Source organism: Aspergillus luchuensis, chromosome 1 (assembly GCF_016861625.1).
Source record: "Aspergillus luchuensis IFO 4308 DNA, chromosome 1, nearly complete sequence".
Taxonomy (NCBI): domain Eukaryota; kingdom Fungi; phylum Ascomycota; class Eurotiomycetes; order Eurotiales; family Aspergillaceae; genus Aspergillus; species Aspergillus luchuensis.
The window spans coordinates 2782757-2797485 of NC_054849.1; the positions used below are offsets into that span (position 1 = coordinate 2782757).

General features: G+C 52.9%; 2 protein-coding genes across 2 annotated transcripts; one reads left to right on the forward strand and one right to left on the reverse strand.

The window, feature by feature from the left end:
• Window positions 1-1965: 1965 nt before the first annotated feature.
• On the forward strand, window positions 1966-10727 carry gtb3 (glycosyltransferase family 4 protein; the record flags this gene model as incomplete). Its single annotated transcript, XM_041692990.1, has 3 exons — window positions 1966-2031; window positions 2086-2175; window positions 2238-10727. The coding sequence occupies 3 exons, from the start codon at window positions 1966-1968 to the stop codon at window positions 10725-10727; spliced, it is 8646 nt and encodes a 2881-aa protein (XP_041537680.1).
• A 605-nt stretch (window positions 10728-11332) lies between these two features.
• On the reverse strand, window positions 11333-14238 carry dapB (dipeptidyl aminopeptidase dapB; the record flags this gene model as incomplete). The annotated part of the gene is made up of 3 exons (XM_041693001.1): window positions 11333-11451; window positions 11527-11796; window positions 11880-14238. 3 exons carry the CDS (start codon window positions 14236-14238, stop codon window positions 11333-11335), a joined length of 2748 nt encoding a protein of 915 aa, XP_041537681.1.
• Between the last annotated feature and the right edge of the window lie 491 nt (window positions 14239-14729).

The window sequence follows — 14729 nt, forward strand, 5'->3', positions numbered from 1 at the left end:
ACCGGTTCATGGATCTAATTCCGAGGCCGAGACAGAGCTTTGCCTGGTTTCCAAGGGACTGGGGGGATGGTTTCTATGGATGTTCAAGATTGTGACTAGTCTTCACATTCCTGGGGCTCGGACTGCCCTGGTGGAAATTGGCCCCCGAAGTCTGACCGAGGGGCCCCATTCTGGGACGAGTTCCTGAATTGAATTGGGCTTAGTATAGCATATTCAGCCAGGATTGGGGAAAAAATATTCCAAACAAGCTAACCATAGAGGCGCACCAACATGGTTGCTTGGCCGCACTTTTGTGGCACCGGGCCAGCCAGACGGCGAGGCAGAGGGCGTGGCCCAACCAGGGTTGCCAAGGGTCCAAATTTAGTGGCTTTTGCCTTTTTACTCAGGGTTTAGGGGGACTGAGGCGAATGTTGGATTTTGGGAAGCCCGAAAGATCGACTTTAGCACCGGTGTGGGGTAGAAACAATCGACTAGGCACACCCGAAAACCTTCAGCAGGAACATGGAAGGAATGGACTTGAGTTTAGGGCCCGGAGGTGATGGTGAAGATGGGAAAGTGACTCCATCGTGTTTGTTACACCGAGGGGTAATACAAACTTTCCATCTATGTCACACGGGTGGTCTTTTTGTAAAACCATAGAGTGTATAATACGGTATGGTTCGGATACATGGCAACGGGATGTTTCCGTAAGCATACGGAACTTGCCCTAATCTGGATAGCTGCAGGTGCTCTTCTCCACCGCCGCCATCCTTCCCTTTTCTGCCCTTTTTTTCTTTCTCATGAGTCAAGTCGAGTCCAGTCGAGTCTACAATTCTCTCTCTCCACTTGGGCTAATGTAAGGAGCAGACCACAAAGCAAGAAAAGCAATTTTCTTCTTCCTAGACCAATAGGCAACACGAATGACGATGCATGGAAGAACTTCCCCCGTCACCAGCACCGCTGTGTCTCCCCCTCCACCACCACCACCACTCTGCCCATGAATGGAACCCTCCCCTTTCCCAGTCTTCTGATTTGATCAGCTTGTCAGCCTCCTGGCGTGCTCCGACGCCAGAAGTAAAAAGACATAAAAATAAAATAAAAACAAAACTCTGTATTCCACGGGACTGGCCGCCAGAAAGGCCAACACCATTGCCATTGATTACCATTGCCACTATCCCCTCATGGCATCGCTTCTGCCCGAGACTGACTAAAACTAAACATGACAGTACTAGTAGTACTCATCGTCAAACAGACCTAAACTTCTTAGCGCCAGTTAGCTGCGAAAGCTGAGACTAAGGCCTTGCTATTTTTGTTGCCCAGTGCTGGGTTGGTCCGCCACCGGCCATTCCAATTGCATCAGACCCAGTGGTCCCGATCTAATGCGACCCAAAGAAAACCCCCAAACAGGCGGAAAAAGAAAGAGGAGACAGACAGAAAAAAAATAAAATTAATAAAAAAAAAAAAATGGACCTTAACTGACATCTTGCAGTAGCCGCTGACCTAACACGCTGCCTGTCTCTCTCTGTCTCTCGCTCAATCATACAAGTCAGTGCAGGAAGTCCTGAGGCTGGCACTTTGGCTGCTGCTGGTTCATTCCCTCCTTGATCCATCCCATCCTATCCCATCACTCCATCCTCCATCTGCTTGTATATTTACTTTCTTTTCTTTATTTTTGTTTTTATTTTTCCTTTCTTTATCCTTCCGGTGGCGCCCCTCGTTCTCACCACCTTCTTACTTCCTTCCCTTCGTTTATATTCCCATACAGACTATCGTTACTATTTACTACTCGTTTTTCTATTCACCCCTCCCCCCGCTGGTTAGGTTTCCAATACCCACCTGGAGCATGGCTTAGAGAAAGACAAACTTTCCCAATGTCCAATTCGAGCCTCTAATTGTAGTTTAATACTGTCCGCTCGATCTCCTGTTATGCTACTGCTACTACATGTCCTTCGCTTCGCAACTTTGCTCCGTTAATCTCTCTTCGGGATGGCGCAAATCCTCGACGTCTCACCCGTCGGGTGGGTTTTCATGAGAGAATTCTGGTGGCAATATGTACGTGCCTGTGTGCTCTGCTTCGGAGAAACTTTTGTGTTAACCTCTTGCTAGGTTCTAATTGCCATCTTGCTGGCAAGTGTGGTTTGTGGATGTACATATCTTACCTACTCTGGCACCCGCAGAGCCATACGATGGTATAAGGTGGGTTCTCACCCCAACATGTATATGCTAATTGGAATCACTTGTCTGATATATCCTTTCAGACAAGACCGCGTGTCGAAATTGTTCCAGCCGCTGTCACTCAACGCCTGGACAAGATCGCCAACCAACAGCTTACCCTGGCCGCGGCGCATCACACGAAACGGAAGCCTACATCCGTTGGAGTCTACCTAGGTACTTTTGCTACTCCCTTGGATGAGACGCATCGTCAGCTTCTCGATCGCTACGACCTCTTGATTGTGGATCCGTCCAAGTCGGGGGTCGTTCAGGCCATTTCACACATCGACGGGAAGCAGGTTTTGGGGCGAGTTGATCTCGCCCTAGTTTCTTCCCAGCAGGACTCAACTCTCGCCGCCATTGAAAACATCGACAGCATCCTGGCCGGGAGCTTTCACGGAAGTGCCTTCTCCGGTATTGTGCTTGCGAACTGGGAGGACAAGTTCACGCCAAAGGTTCTCGCCAAACTGGCTGAAGCCATCCATGGTCTGGGTCTGGCCGTGTATCTGGAAACAGGACCGCCCACGTTCCTCGAGGATGGCCAATCTCTACAAACTCCGGCTATCTCTGGTCTGGTCGTCCGAAATGCTAGCATCCTCCCCGACGGTCAGAAGCGCGACTATTTCCAGCTCGACAAGCTGCGTCCAACCATCAAAGCCTTTGTGTCAGAGGCATGCATGAGAGACTTTTTGGTTATGGCTTGGGAAACTATCGACGACGATGTTACGCTTTCTAATGCTGTTGTCCAACGATCCATGCAGTGGTGTAATTTCTACAGCGCAATTCCCTGGATTGGTCGCAAGTCCGCTCTCGAGAACGCCGCCATCAATGTCAAAACCCCGGAGCCGCTGTCCTCCTTTGGCTGGCTGAAAGATACAGAGACCATGAAGGCCCACGATCGCTGGCGCACCAACCTCGACATCGCACGCAACTATGTGGCCAAGACCTCTTGGGATACACTGCGCGCATATTTCCCGTCCCTGGACGACTTGCTCTTTTCTTCGGAACACTCATCTAAAATCAAGGACTCGCCAGCAAGCAAGCTCCGCGAGCCTCCGGAATGGGTCGCTCAAGTTAAGTCTCAGGGCAGTCCGCTATCCATCTCCATGGCCGGTGTCGAATACAAAGAACTTGGTTGTTTTCCGCTCGGTTCAGAAGCAACCCCAGTTGCTTTCGCAGAAATTGTTCACTCCCAACAGCGTCTGAAGTCACTAAATCTACTTCATCCTGTTCCGTCGTCGAAAATGCAAAACATGGGGCTCCTCCTTCGACAGTTCTATGAAAACTTTGCCCTCTCGAGCTGGATGGCTTCGGACCAATTGGCCGCCTCGATCAAGGAACTGTCGAACATGGCGTCTAACGATATGTTGCGAGTTTACCTCGGGTTAGATTCTGGTCTACGCAAGAGTGCTGATGTTCGCTTCTGGGCTGTGTATCATATGGACGCGGATGGTTTTGATGTCTTCGCCTCGAAAAACGCCCAGGGACTGGCTGGCACTGTATTACACACCTTCCTCTCCGCCAAAGGCTACCCCCGTCACGTTTGTTTCGAGGCCGAAATCGCGTTGGCGAGATGGTCAAAAGATATCAACGAGGAGATTGGGCTACCACGCCGCATAATCCAGGACATTGACGCCTTAAGTCCGGAAGAACGACTTTTGCTGTTGCAACATCTTTCATTGACTGACGCCAAGGGCGATCTTTCTGAAACCATGTGTGCGTATATCCGGCGACAACTTGTGGACGCCCCGACGCTAGCTCAGCTAAAGGAGCTCAACACGGTTGCCTATCTTGAAGGGTCAGCTTCACCAGAGGTCTTGATCGAAACTCGGATCAATTGGTACAAGGAACAGGGCTGTCAATATCCCTCTGTTGCTTCGTCTCTTGCATTGTTCTACGAAGCGGAATCGGTCTTCACGAAAGTACTGCGAGAGCGGAGAGAAGATGACCTTGCTCAAATCTCAAAAGGTCTAGGACAGCTAGTCGAGGATGGCCCTATCGATGCTTACACCGACATTATGGTCCTGTCGTTGTTCTGCGCTGCACGAAAGGGTGCTCTTGACGAGATCTATGCCGAGGTGACTGACCGCAATCCGTTGTTCAACAACCAGTCCGATCAGGCTGCAGCTTTTGCCGAATCGTTCGCTCTAGGATCCCGCTGCGAGGCCTACTTTGATGTTTCGCCCAGTGCCTTTGGTAAACTTCTCTTGGATCGTTTCCGTAAAAGTTACAACGATGAAAAGCTGCCTGACTGGATCCACGGTGCTCCGGACATGGCTACTTCATATGCGGGTGCTCAGATTGATGTTGATCCCACTCACAAAGTCAAGCCCATGCGTGGATACCAGCGCTTCACTTTCCTCAGCGTGTTCGCTTTCCCGGCTCTGATTGATATCATTTTGCTCACGATCATTGGTCGCGGACTGTATCTCTCTGCCTTCATGACGGCTGAGGAGCAACAGAGCGCCACTATTGCGCTCATGATTTCACTCTTGCTCTCCGGTGCCATTGGCACCTGGATTGCATGCGGAGGACCCTATTATCTCATCTCTATGGCCTTCGCAGCTGCCAATATGTTCGTCCTTATCAGGCTCATTGCTGGTATCGCTTTCACAGTAGCTGGTGGACTCATCGGTTTCATCTGCATTTCGGCCGTCAAGAGTCCGCGTGCCGGAATCATCTTCTACCTCTACCTCATTGCGCTGACGCTCTATTTCTCGTGTTTCGCCTCGCTGGCGAGTTTCAGCTACCCTGGCTCCACGTTCCTCTCTGGCCGCAAGATCATCTTCGCATGCGTTCCGATCTTGTTTGTCTCGCCCATCGTGACCACCTTCACCGGTCATGACTCGGCCATCTATCTTGCCGTTATCTATGTTTTCATCGGATTGCTTCTGCTTGGTCTGAGATCGGTCTCTTCCAAATGGGTCACTTGGTACCAGAGCATTCGGAGAACAGACGATACGGAAATCCGAAAGTGGTACGTTGCGACTTACGGTAACAATGATGAGAAGGTCTTTGGAAACTTGAGTGACCCGGCAGTCCTGAAACTTTCTCGGGAAGCACTGCTCAAGGATGTCCTCGCGGAGACTAAACGCTGGTTCTACCAGAAGCCCACCACGGACAAGTTGGTGCTGGAGCTAGCCAAGGATTGGGAGGCGACCAACTTCCTCCTCGACTGGTACTGCAGATATGCCGACGTGCCCAGGCCAATTCCTTTCAGTTCTTCCTGGAACATTCAAACCAAGGTCGGACTGGAGGTGCTTAGGAACTCGCAGAAGGGCATAAGACTGCACAATGCCTTCATCCAGTGGCGACAGTCCAGCAGAGAAATCGGATGCGGTGTCTTGTACTTCCTGCTAGCCCTGCTCGATAAGTGGGTGGAGCTACTCACCGGCGGTCAATTGACAGGTCTTGCCCCTTCGGTCAGCAGTTCGCAGCGGATGGCCGTTGGATTCGGTCTCGCATACTACCTGATCGGTGCGGTCCTTATCGACACCAAGGCTCAGGAGCTTCATGATCTTGTCGGAAAGCAGACCACGCTTGCTGTGCCCAACGCCAAAGATATCCGTTTGGCACAGAAACGCGATGTGAAATACAAGCGCATGGTCTACTGGAGGACCCTCTTCAAGTATCTCGGGTGGCACGTATGGAGTTTGGCTCTCGCCACCGCTCTGATCTGGACCTTCCAGGATACAATGGAAGCGATGATCATCTTTGTTTCTTACATTCTGGCATACACCGGTCTCCTTTGGTACCAGTACACGAAGATCTTCTCTGGCCCGCATGCTTTCAAGACCCTACTCATTGGGTGTGTTGTCGGCTTACCTGTTGGTATCGCTCTTAAGACGCGCCTGCCACATTTCCTGTACTCGGAGGTCATTGGCCTCGGGTCTGCCACGTGGACTGTCGCCATTCTCACGCTATTCAAGGCCAAGATGGGCATGCCAAAGAAGGTCTCCTCTCCTGTGGAGCTTGGTAGGGTATTCCACGCATACACATCTCCATGGTCAGATCCAGAATGGTCCCAACAGGAGCTGCAAACATTCTACGAGAAGCTCTTGCTTGTTCCATCCGACGCGCGTCTGAGCCTGAATTCGCAAGCCCATCCCGGTGTGGAAGTTAAAGAGATTCTACTCTCGCGCAGAAAGGAAACGAGAATCGAGGAAGCGTTCCCCAAGTCTGACGATCTTGTGAACTTGGCGTTGGGAGCATGGGGCAAAGGCGAAATCTCCCTAGAGCTTGTTCCTGTCGGCTCCCTGGGTCCTGGCATTCATGCATTGAGTTGCAGTACGTCAGGCCAACTGCACATCGCTATCTGTGTAGGTCGGGGACTGGACCAGCGAATTGACGTCAGTGCAAACTGCCAGGTCATTGCTGAGACTCTCCTCCATGCTGTCGCGGAGTCGATGTTGCATATGCCTCATGAACATGCTGTGCTTGCGGAGTCGCTCGTCACGGCAGGCGTGACAGAAACCATGGCACGTCAACTTCGCGCGGAGTCCAACACACCAGTCGTTATTCGCTGGGCTAAGAAGGAGCTCCTCCAGCAGCTGTGCCTCGGATTCGATTGTGATGCTCACTGGGAAAAGCTGCCCAAGGATGTCAGACAAGCTTTGATCAACCGGTGCCTTGGCCAGCCATGCCAGCTCTTTGAGGCTAGCCGTAAATGGCTCGAAGGAAGGCTTTGCCAATTTGATACTGATACTCTTGATGTGCACGTTGCCCGAAGCAATCTCGGAGCTGCTAGTGCTGTCAGCATCCTGGATTACGCACACTACGGTACTGGTGAAGCAGCCACCTTCAATGATCCTGAGACTCCCGAGCATATCCCGTATGTCCCGAAGAAGCTTCCTTCCATCATTCAAATGCTGGCAAAGCCCTGGAACTCCGTCTACTATGCCCTCGCTTCCGTCGTCAAATTCATTGTGGTTGCTCTTGTGGCCGATCCCGAGTTCCAGCGAGAATTCGATCATGTTATTGGACAACACCATGCCATTATCCGTGTACCGGCTACCCTGGCGTTGAGCTTGCTTTGGTCTTATTCGAGAATTATGCAAAATATCGGTCTCTCCTTCTTTCTGTTCCACGGTCGTGACAATGTGAAACAGCTCTGGGATGAGGCTAAGGGAATGACCATCAGCATCCAGAAGAGCAGGTTCATCATTCAAAGTCTGGACGGCACATTCACTGCCTTCAAGCACGATGAGACGGATGGAGGCTTCAAGATCTATTACTACTCCGGTCAGCACAAGACAGAGCCTGAAGGCACAAAGAGTCTCAGCTACGTCTGTGTTTATTCCAAGGATGTCCTGCTTATGGTCCGCCAGGAATTCAAGGGTGGAAAGCTGCTCAACGAGTACCATTACGATTACCGCGCCCCGACTAAGAAGGCCTTTGGCTTGTCCAAGTCGTCGCAAGCAAGAATCCCAATGGGCCGGCGTTGTGTCCGCGGAGACAACCACTTGCAGAGTGTTCAGTACAACCGCAAGGGACTGATCGAGGCAGGATCTTACATGAAGGATGGAAACCTAATCCGTTTCAAGTACCATTATCGCAAGAATCCCCGCTTCGGTGACGAATTGCTTCGGGCTGAGTTTGCACTCTCGCACATCACTTGTACCGTTTCGTGGTGCGCTCCTCCCCTGCGCCACCCTGAGAAGGTTGACCGTTGGATCCCTCACTCCAAAGTCACCGAGGCAACTTTCGTTCAGGGTGCCGATGTCTACGAGGCGCGTTGGCTCTACGATCATAAGTTTCATCCCACTATTTTCACCACACTCAACGGACAAAAGGTGCAGACGCCGCCTATGATGGAACACGACTACCTCGCTGTCCTGGCTAAGCCGAAACACACCAGCTTTGTGCATGACAACCCTCTCTTGTACTGCGACAGCCTGAACTCGAGCATCTTTAGCAGGTTCTTCGGGCTCACCGAGAAGCGCTTCCCTGTGTCAACATCTCGCGCTCGCTCGTTGATCTGGAAGGCCTGGAAGGAACGTGTCGATTTTGATGGTGTCATTGTTCGCTGGATGGATGAACGACTCCTACGCCGAGATAAGACCCTCGCTCCCTACTGGCGTAGTCGGGATCGCGGTGACCTCGCTTCGGCCAAGAAATACCTGGATGTCCGCGCGGACACCATCACAGCCAGTGCGGATCTGGACGACAACATCTCTAGCTGGACCCCGCTTGCCGTGAAGATCAGTGACCTTTTCAATTTCGGCCCCGGTGGTGATGCGGTTGTCAACACGAGATCGAAGGACTTTGGCGCTGATACGGAGAAAAACCTGCATGTCATGGCTGCGGACAATGGTACCTGGCCCAACGAAGGAGGTGGTGTTTCTGCATGCCGACGCGATATGATCAACTCCCTGAGGACCATCAAGTGGCATATGATTTGCGAGTCTGCCAACGATTTTGGCATTCCCAAGCACCAAACTGAGCAGAACATTCTTTCGTTGAAGGTTGTCCCTCTCTGGGGTCTCGACTTCCTCACGCCCACGCACGGTCTCTTCAGAAACAAGCTGGACTCGGAAGTAGAAAATGTTACTTCTGCCAGTGAGATGGACATTAAGATGAACTTTATCCCGATCCTGACGGCTCTGGTCAAAGGAGCTCGCGCTATCCACCTCTCTAAGGCGGATATCCAGCAGGCGACTCGAGCCTTGGTCAATCTCAACACCTACTTCCAAGATTCCCGCCACTGGACCCAAGTCTGGGACAGCGAGATCGTCAAGGAAAGCTGGCGTGACCTCTGGCTCAGTCAAGAAATGCCCAACACCCTCCCTTCGTCTGAGTGGTTCCGCACGGAGCTCCCCACGCTGGCGTCTCTCGACATTGCCTTGGAACTCTGGTATCGCTACTTGTTCATCTTCTCCATCCCGATCCCGGAGAAGATCCCCAACGTGTTCCAAGCGTCGCACCACAGCGTGAGCGCATCTTACGGTGTCGTCTGCAAGATGAAGCGAAACTGCACCCTCCAGATCTGGGACCATGCCATCAGTTGGCGTGAGACCAACCTCTGCCTGTCATCCGCCCTCTGCAAGCTCTCGCCCTTCGTCCGCAACTCTCTCCTGGGCCTCATGCGCGTCACCTCCGTCCTAACCCTGCACCACGCCGACATCATCTCTCCCTGCGCTGACTTCTTCAACCCCGGCTGGGAAGTAGAAATTGGCACCTGTCAGGGCACCATCGAGCACCGTAATGTCTTCCGCCGCAAGGTCGACCCCGTCGTCAACGGTATCACCGACATGCAGAAGTTCGCCCCGGTCAAGGAGATCAAATCCCAGCGCCCAACGGTCACCATGCTCTCCCACGTCTGGTACGCCAAGGACATCAAGATCGCCCTCCTGTCCGCCGACATCATCATCAACCAATGGAAATTCGACGACTACCACCTCGACATCTACGGCGCCATCGACAAAGCCCCCACCTACTCCACGGAATGTCAAGAAATCATCGCCTCCAAGGGTCTCCGCGGCAAAGTCACCCTCCGCGGCACCGCCGACCCTATGAAAGTCCTCGAAAACACCTGGCTCTTCCTCAACTCCTCCCTCTCCGAAGGTCTTCCCCTGGCCCTCGGCGAAGCCGCCCTCACCGGCGCCCCCGTCGTCTGCACCGACGTCGGCGCCTCCCTCCGCGTCCTCAGCGACCCAGACGACTTCTCCCGCTTCAGCGCCGTCGTCGCCCCCAACGACGCCCTCGCCCTCGCAAAGGCCCAAATCACCATGCTCGGTCTCCTCGGCGAATGGAGCAAATACGCCGAAGACGACGCTCCACCTCCAGTTCTCACCTCCTCCCCGACTCCGGACGACGTCGCAAAGATCACCCGTCGCATGTACGAGAAGAGCGAGCACCGTCGCAAGCTGGGAATGATGACCCGCAAGATCGTCCAGAAATCCTTCAGCGGTGACCGTTACCTCCGTGAACACGAGCAAATGCTCTGGATCGGCAAATCCGCTAAGATCATGGCCAACCGTCCGCACGTCAACCTCCAAGAGCCCACGGACGTCGCCACGGCCTTGCAGCAGACCCTCCCCATCGACGAAGAAGTCATCACCATCCCCCGCAGCGCAGTCAACTCCTGGCGCTCGTCCGCTGCCTCCGGCATGTCCACCCTCTACAGCTCCGTCTCGAACTTCCCCATGCTCCCCACCAGTAACCAGCGTCCTTCGTCAATCCGCTCCAGTCTCAGCAATACCTCTACGGACGCGAGCTCATTCTTGCCCCTCCCCAGCAGCGCTTCCCTTCCCGTCTTTGCACCCCGGCAGACTCTCTCCTTCTCCAACGGACCCGGTGGAGACACGCATCTCTCCCCTGGCCGTCTCTCGCCGGTTGTTAGCCGCTCTGAACGCCGCTCGCGGTCCCGGTCAATCTCCACAGCTGGAAGAGAGCAGCTACGCGGTCTGCAGCGCGAGGATCTGCATCAGTACCGCAACTCGGATGTGAGCATGATGATGAGAGAGGAGTTTTTGCAGTCGAGCATCTTTAGGGGCATTGAGGGTGCTGGTGGTAGCGGCGGCAGCAATATGGTCTGATTTTGAACCACCCCTTTCACCACTCTTTCATTAGAGTTTATACCCACTCTGTGTGTTGTTGTTGTTGTTGCATCTTGTGCATATTAGTCTTGTTTTTTTGGACGAGGAAAATTATGGTCGCTCTTTTTGTATATATTATACTACTACTTACTAGTACTATATACCTCGTTTGTTCATTCCTTTTGTGACACATGCGGAATGCATGAAAATGGTCTCTGTTTATATCTCCTTCAGTTGTTGTGTGGATTGATTGTACAGATGGTGACGGTGATGTTTGGCATTGATTTCACGGCAGCTGAGACTTGAACTTGCATAGCATAGAGATGTTGGGATGATGATGTTTCATTTAATGTTTGTTTTTACTTGCATACATACTAAGTAGTAATATGGATGATGACTACTATATTTAATGCCTATTTCCAATACTTTCCATGATGTATTGCTTGGTAGTAATCACTAACGCCTTTAACATGCCCGTACATACCATACCATGCCATGCCACACATGTAGTACGTAGGGACTATAATAAACCCGAAACCACGACGATATATGCATGCACTAGTATCAAACACAATAAAATAAAGATATATAGCTACGATGATGTATCAATTCACCAACATCGGCAACGACCTCTTCACCTTCTCCCATATCGAATCATCCGGCACCGGATCCGCTATGCGATGCCATTCATCGTTGAAAGCGTTGACGAGCCAGCTCGATAGGCCTATCATCATCATCGCAACCATTATATCAGTACATTGCATTCGTAATTTGGAAAAGGGACGGGGAGGATGCTCACGCTCATAAACCATCCTATGCGCATTATGAAAGTTAATGCTATGGTCTGAATCCGGATAGAAATGCAAATCGTAGTTCTGCACGCCCGCCAAGTCCAGTTTATCTACGAGGACAAGGGTGTTTTGAACGTGGACGTTGTCGTCCGAGGCGCCGTGGATGACGAGGAATCGCACGGTTTGTTGCAGCGCGGTCATGTCGGTTATGGAGGTGTTGTCGTAGCCGTTGGGGTTGTGGGCGGGGGTGTGCATGTAGCGTTCGGTGTAGATTGAGTCTGTTATTTCATTATATATTAGCACTCGGATTGGTTGATGGTACTATGGGACTGGTGGTGGTGGATGTCTAGGGGGTGGGTACCGTAGTGGCGCCAGTCAGTCACAGGGGCTACGGCCATGCCGTATTGAAAGGTCTGGCCGGCATCTTGTTCCAATGTCTTGAGCGTCATGAACCCGCCGTAACTCCAGCCCCAGATGGACATGCGGGTTTCGTCGACGTAGGGCTTTTCGCCCCAAAGCTTGGCTGTGGTGATTTGGTCGTAGGCTTCGTAGTAGCCTAGGTTGCCGCGGACGATGCAGCGGGTTTTGCGGCCGGAGAAGCCCGTGCCGCGGCCATCGACGGACACCACGATGTAGCCGAGGCTGGAGGCGACGTAGGATTGGAAGTCAATAGTGAATTTGCGGTCGACGGTTTGGGAGCGTGGGCCGTTGTAGAGGTAGAAGAGGACCGGGTATTTCTTGGCCGGGTTGAAGTGTGGAGGGCGGCGCTCGACGACTTGAAGGGTGAAGCCGTCGATCGTCACGTTCTGGTAGATCTCGGTGGGAAGGGCATATGAGTCAACCATACGTGCGAGACCGGCGTTGTCCTCAATGGTCTCCTCGTACTTGAGCTCGTCAGTCTCGGTGTTGACGATCGCTTGCCATGGGATGGACGGGCCGCGGTAGCTGAGCAGGGCGTAGCCGGTTCCGTGGGAGAAGGATACGTCGTAGTAGCCGGGCTTGGAGGTGTCTGTCAGAGGCTTGAGGTTGGATCCGTCTAGGTTCACCTGGTAGAGGTGCCGCTCAGTGGGTGATTCCTTCGTAGAGATGAAGTAGACGACGCCTTTGCGCAAGTCCACTGCGGTTGGCGCATCCACTACCTCCCACTCTCCCTGGGTGAGGAGAATGGGTTCTGAGTTGTCCAGGGGCGTGAAGTAACCCAGGTGCTCGTAGCCCTCGTGGATCACGGTATCGAGATATCCATCGTGAGGGCGGCCGTTGTTGGGATCTGCTGGAATGAACCAAGTGTACTGCGTAGGCTCTACCCAGCCACCATCGATCTCAGCGACATTCTCAACACGTACAAGCTTGCTAGTTCTGGCCTTTGTGTCAAACAAGAACACCTTCAAGACATCGCTTTCTCGGTTGGTTGCGCGCACAAGAATCTTCCCTTCGGTGCCCCAGACGATCTCGATAATGATACGATCGTCGTCCTCGAAATCATCTGGCGCTTCGATCGAGAAAACCTCTTGCTTCTCAATATCGTAGAATTGCAGATTCACAACGGGGTTGGGAGCTCCAGCCTTGGGGTACTTGATCTCCCTGACCTCTGGATAATCCTCTAGTCCCGGGAGAGGCTTCTTGCCCGATGGGCGTGACAGGTAGTACTGGACGGGAAATTCAGGAACAGCCGTCTCATTGGTACGCAGAAAAGCCACGTATTTGCCGTCGCCAGACCACCAGGTTACACTATTGCCCGAAAAGACCTCTTCCTCGTAGACCCAGTCGGGGATGCCGTAGAAAAGATCCGTACCGCCGTCCTTTGTAATTGGGACAACCTCCTTAGAGGACAGCTTGCGCAAGTAGAGGTTGTTGTTCCTCACAAATGCAACCATATCGGATGTTGGCGACCAGATTGCGAGCTGCACGCGTGCATCAGGATCACTTGGGTCAAGCGGCTGTGCCGATTGGGTAGCCACATCGAAGATCCAATATTTCCCAGTGAAAGAATGTCTCCAATTCTTCTCGCGTTCAGACAAAAGCAGCACCTTGTTCAGGTCCGGGCTGGGCCACGTTGAGACCGGGAAGATCGTTCGTCCATCCACTTGCACAATTGCCTTCTCCATCAGCACCCTGCTTTCCTGGGCAGTCGCATCGCTTTTGCGACTGCGAATGTCGTCGACCCGCAAATATCCCTTGCCCTGATCCTCTCCTTGCTCCACCAGAAGACCATCCTCGCCATTAGGTCCCGCAATCCAGGAAACGGCGTGGGACCGAGGAAGCCACTGTCCCGTCAGCACCTGCTCCAGCGTAACCGGTTTCCCAGAACTCGAACTCCCGGAGATTGCGCCCGACTCGTGCGATTGCAGCGCTTCGGAAACTGATTGTTGGGCCGAGCGACTTTGGGTCACAAACAATACCAGGCCCCAAAGCCAACCTGCGACGCAGAGTATCACCAGGCCCCAAATCAGACGAGACGTACGGCTCCCAGTGGCAGCTGGCTTCTTTGCCGAAGGTAGAAACGGCTCGTCTGCCCCTGCTTCTCCCTCTTCCACATCTCGGTATCTATTCTCATCGGACAGTCCATCAGCGCCGGGGGCGGTTGAAGTGTACTTAGATTCTTCGGGGTAGGCGGTGGTATCGACGGAGAGGCCCGAATCGGAGGATGTCGAGGCGGTGGAGGGCCGTGGGCGGCTCATGGGGAGGAATTCGTTGTTGTCATCCTCTTGATATTTCCCCATTATGGGAGACGATCTTTTAGGAGGAAAGATCGGTGTCGCTGTGTCACATAAGATCACGAGGGTAGCGGTGGAAGGGAGTCACTGGCAGCTCCGGTAGATAAGAGCCGAGGGATCGTTATCGTCGGCTCGGGGGATCGGCGGTGATGGGGTCGATGAGGAGTGCGAAAGGTGGTGAACACGTTCGTGCACCGGGTCGTGCTTTCTAGAGAACAAATGCAATCATGGACTCGAAAATCAAGACAGAAGAGGAATGATGAAGGTTGAGTTTCCGACGCGACGGCCGGAGTGTTGAGGCGATCAGCAAGTGAAACGGGAGGCGCAGCAGATCTACGGGGGTGTTTGTCGCCTGAGGCCACCCACGGTGTTATTCATGCCAGGCTTCTATTGACGGCCTTTTCGGGATGCCCTACACCGTACTCCTATTGTTATTACTGGTTGATTATGCAGCCAATGGGGATGGGCACTAGGGATAAAGCTTATACAGACCTCTG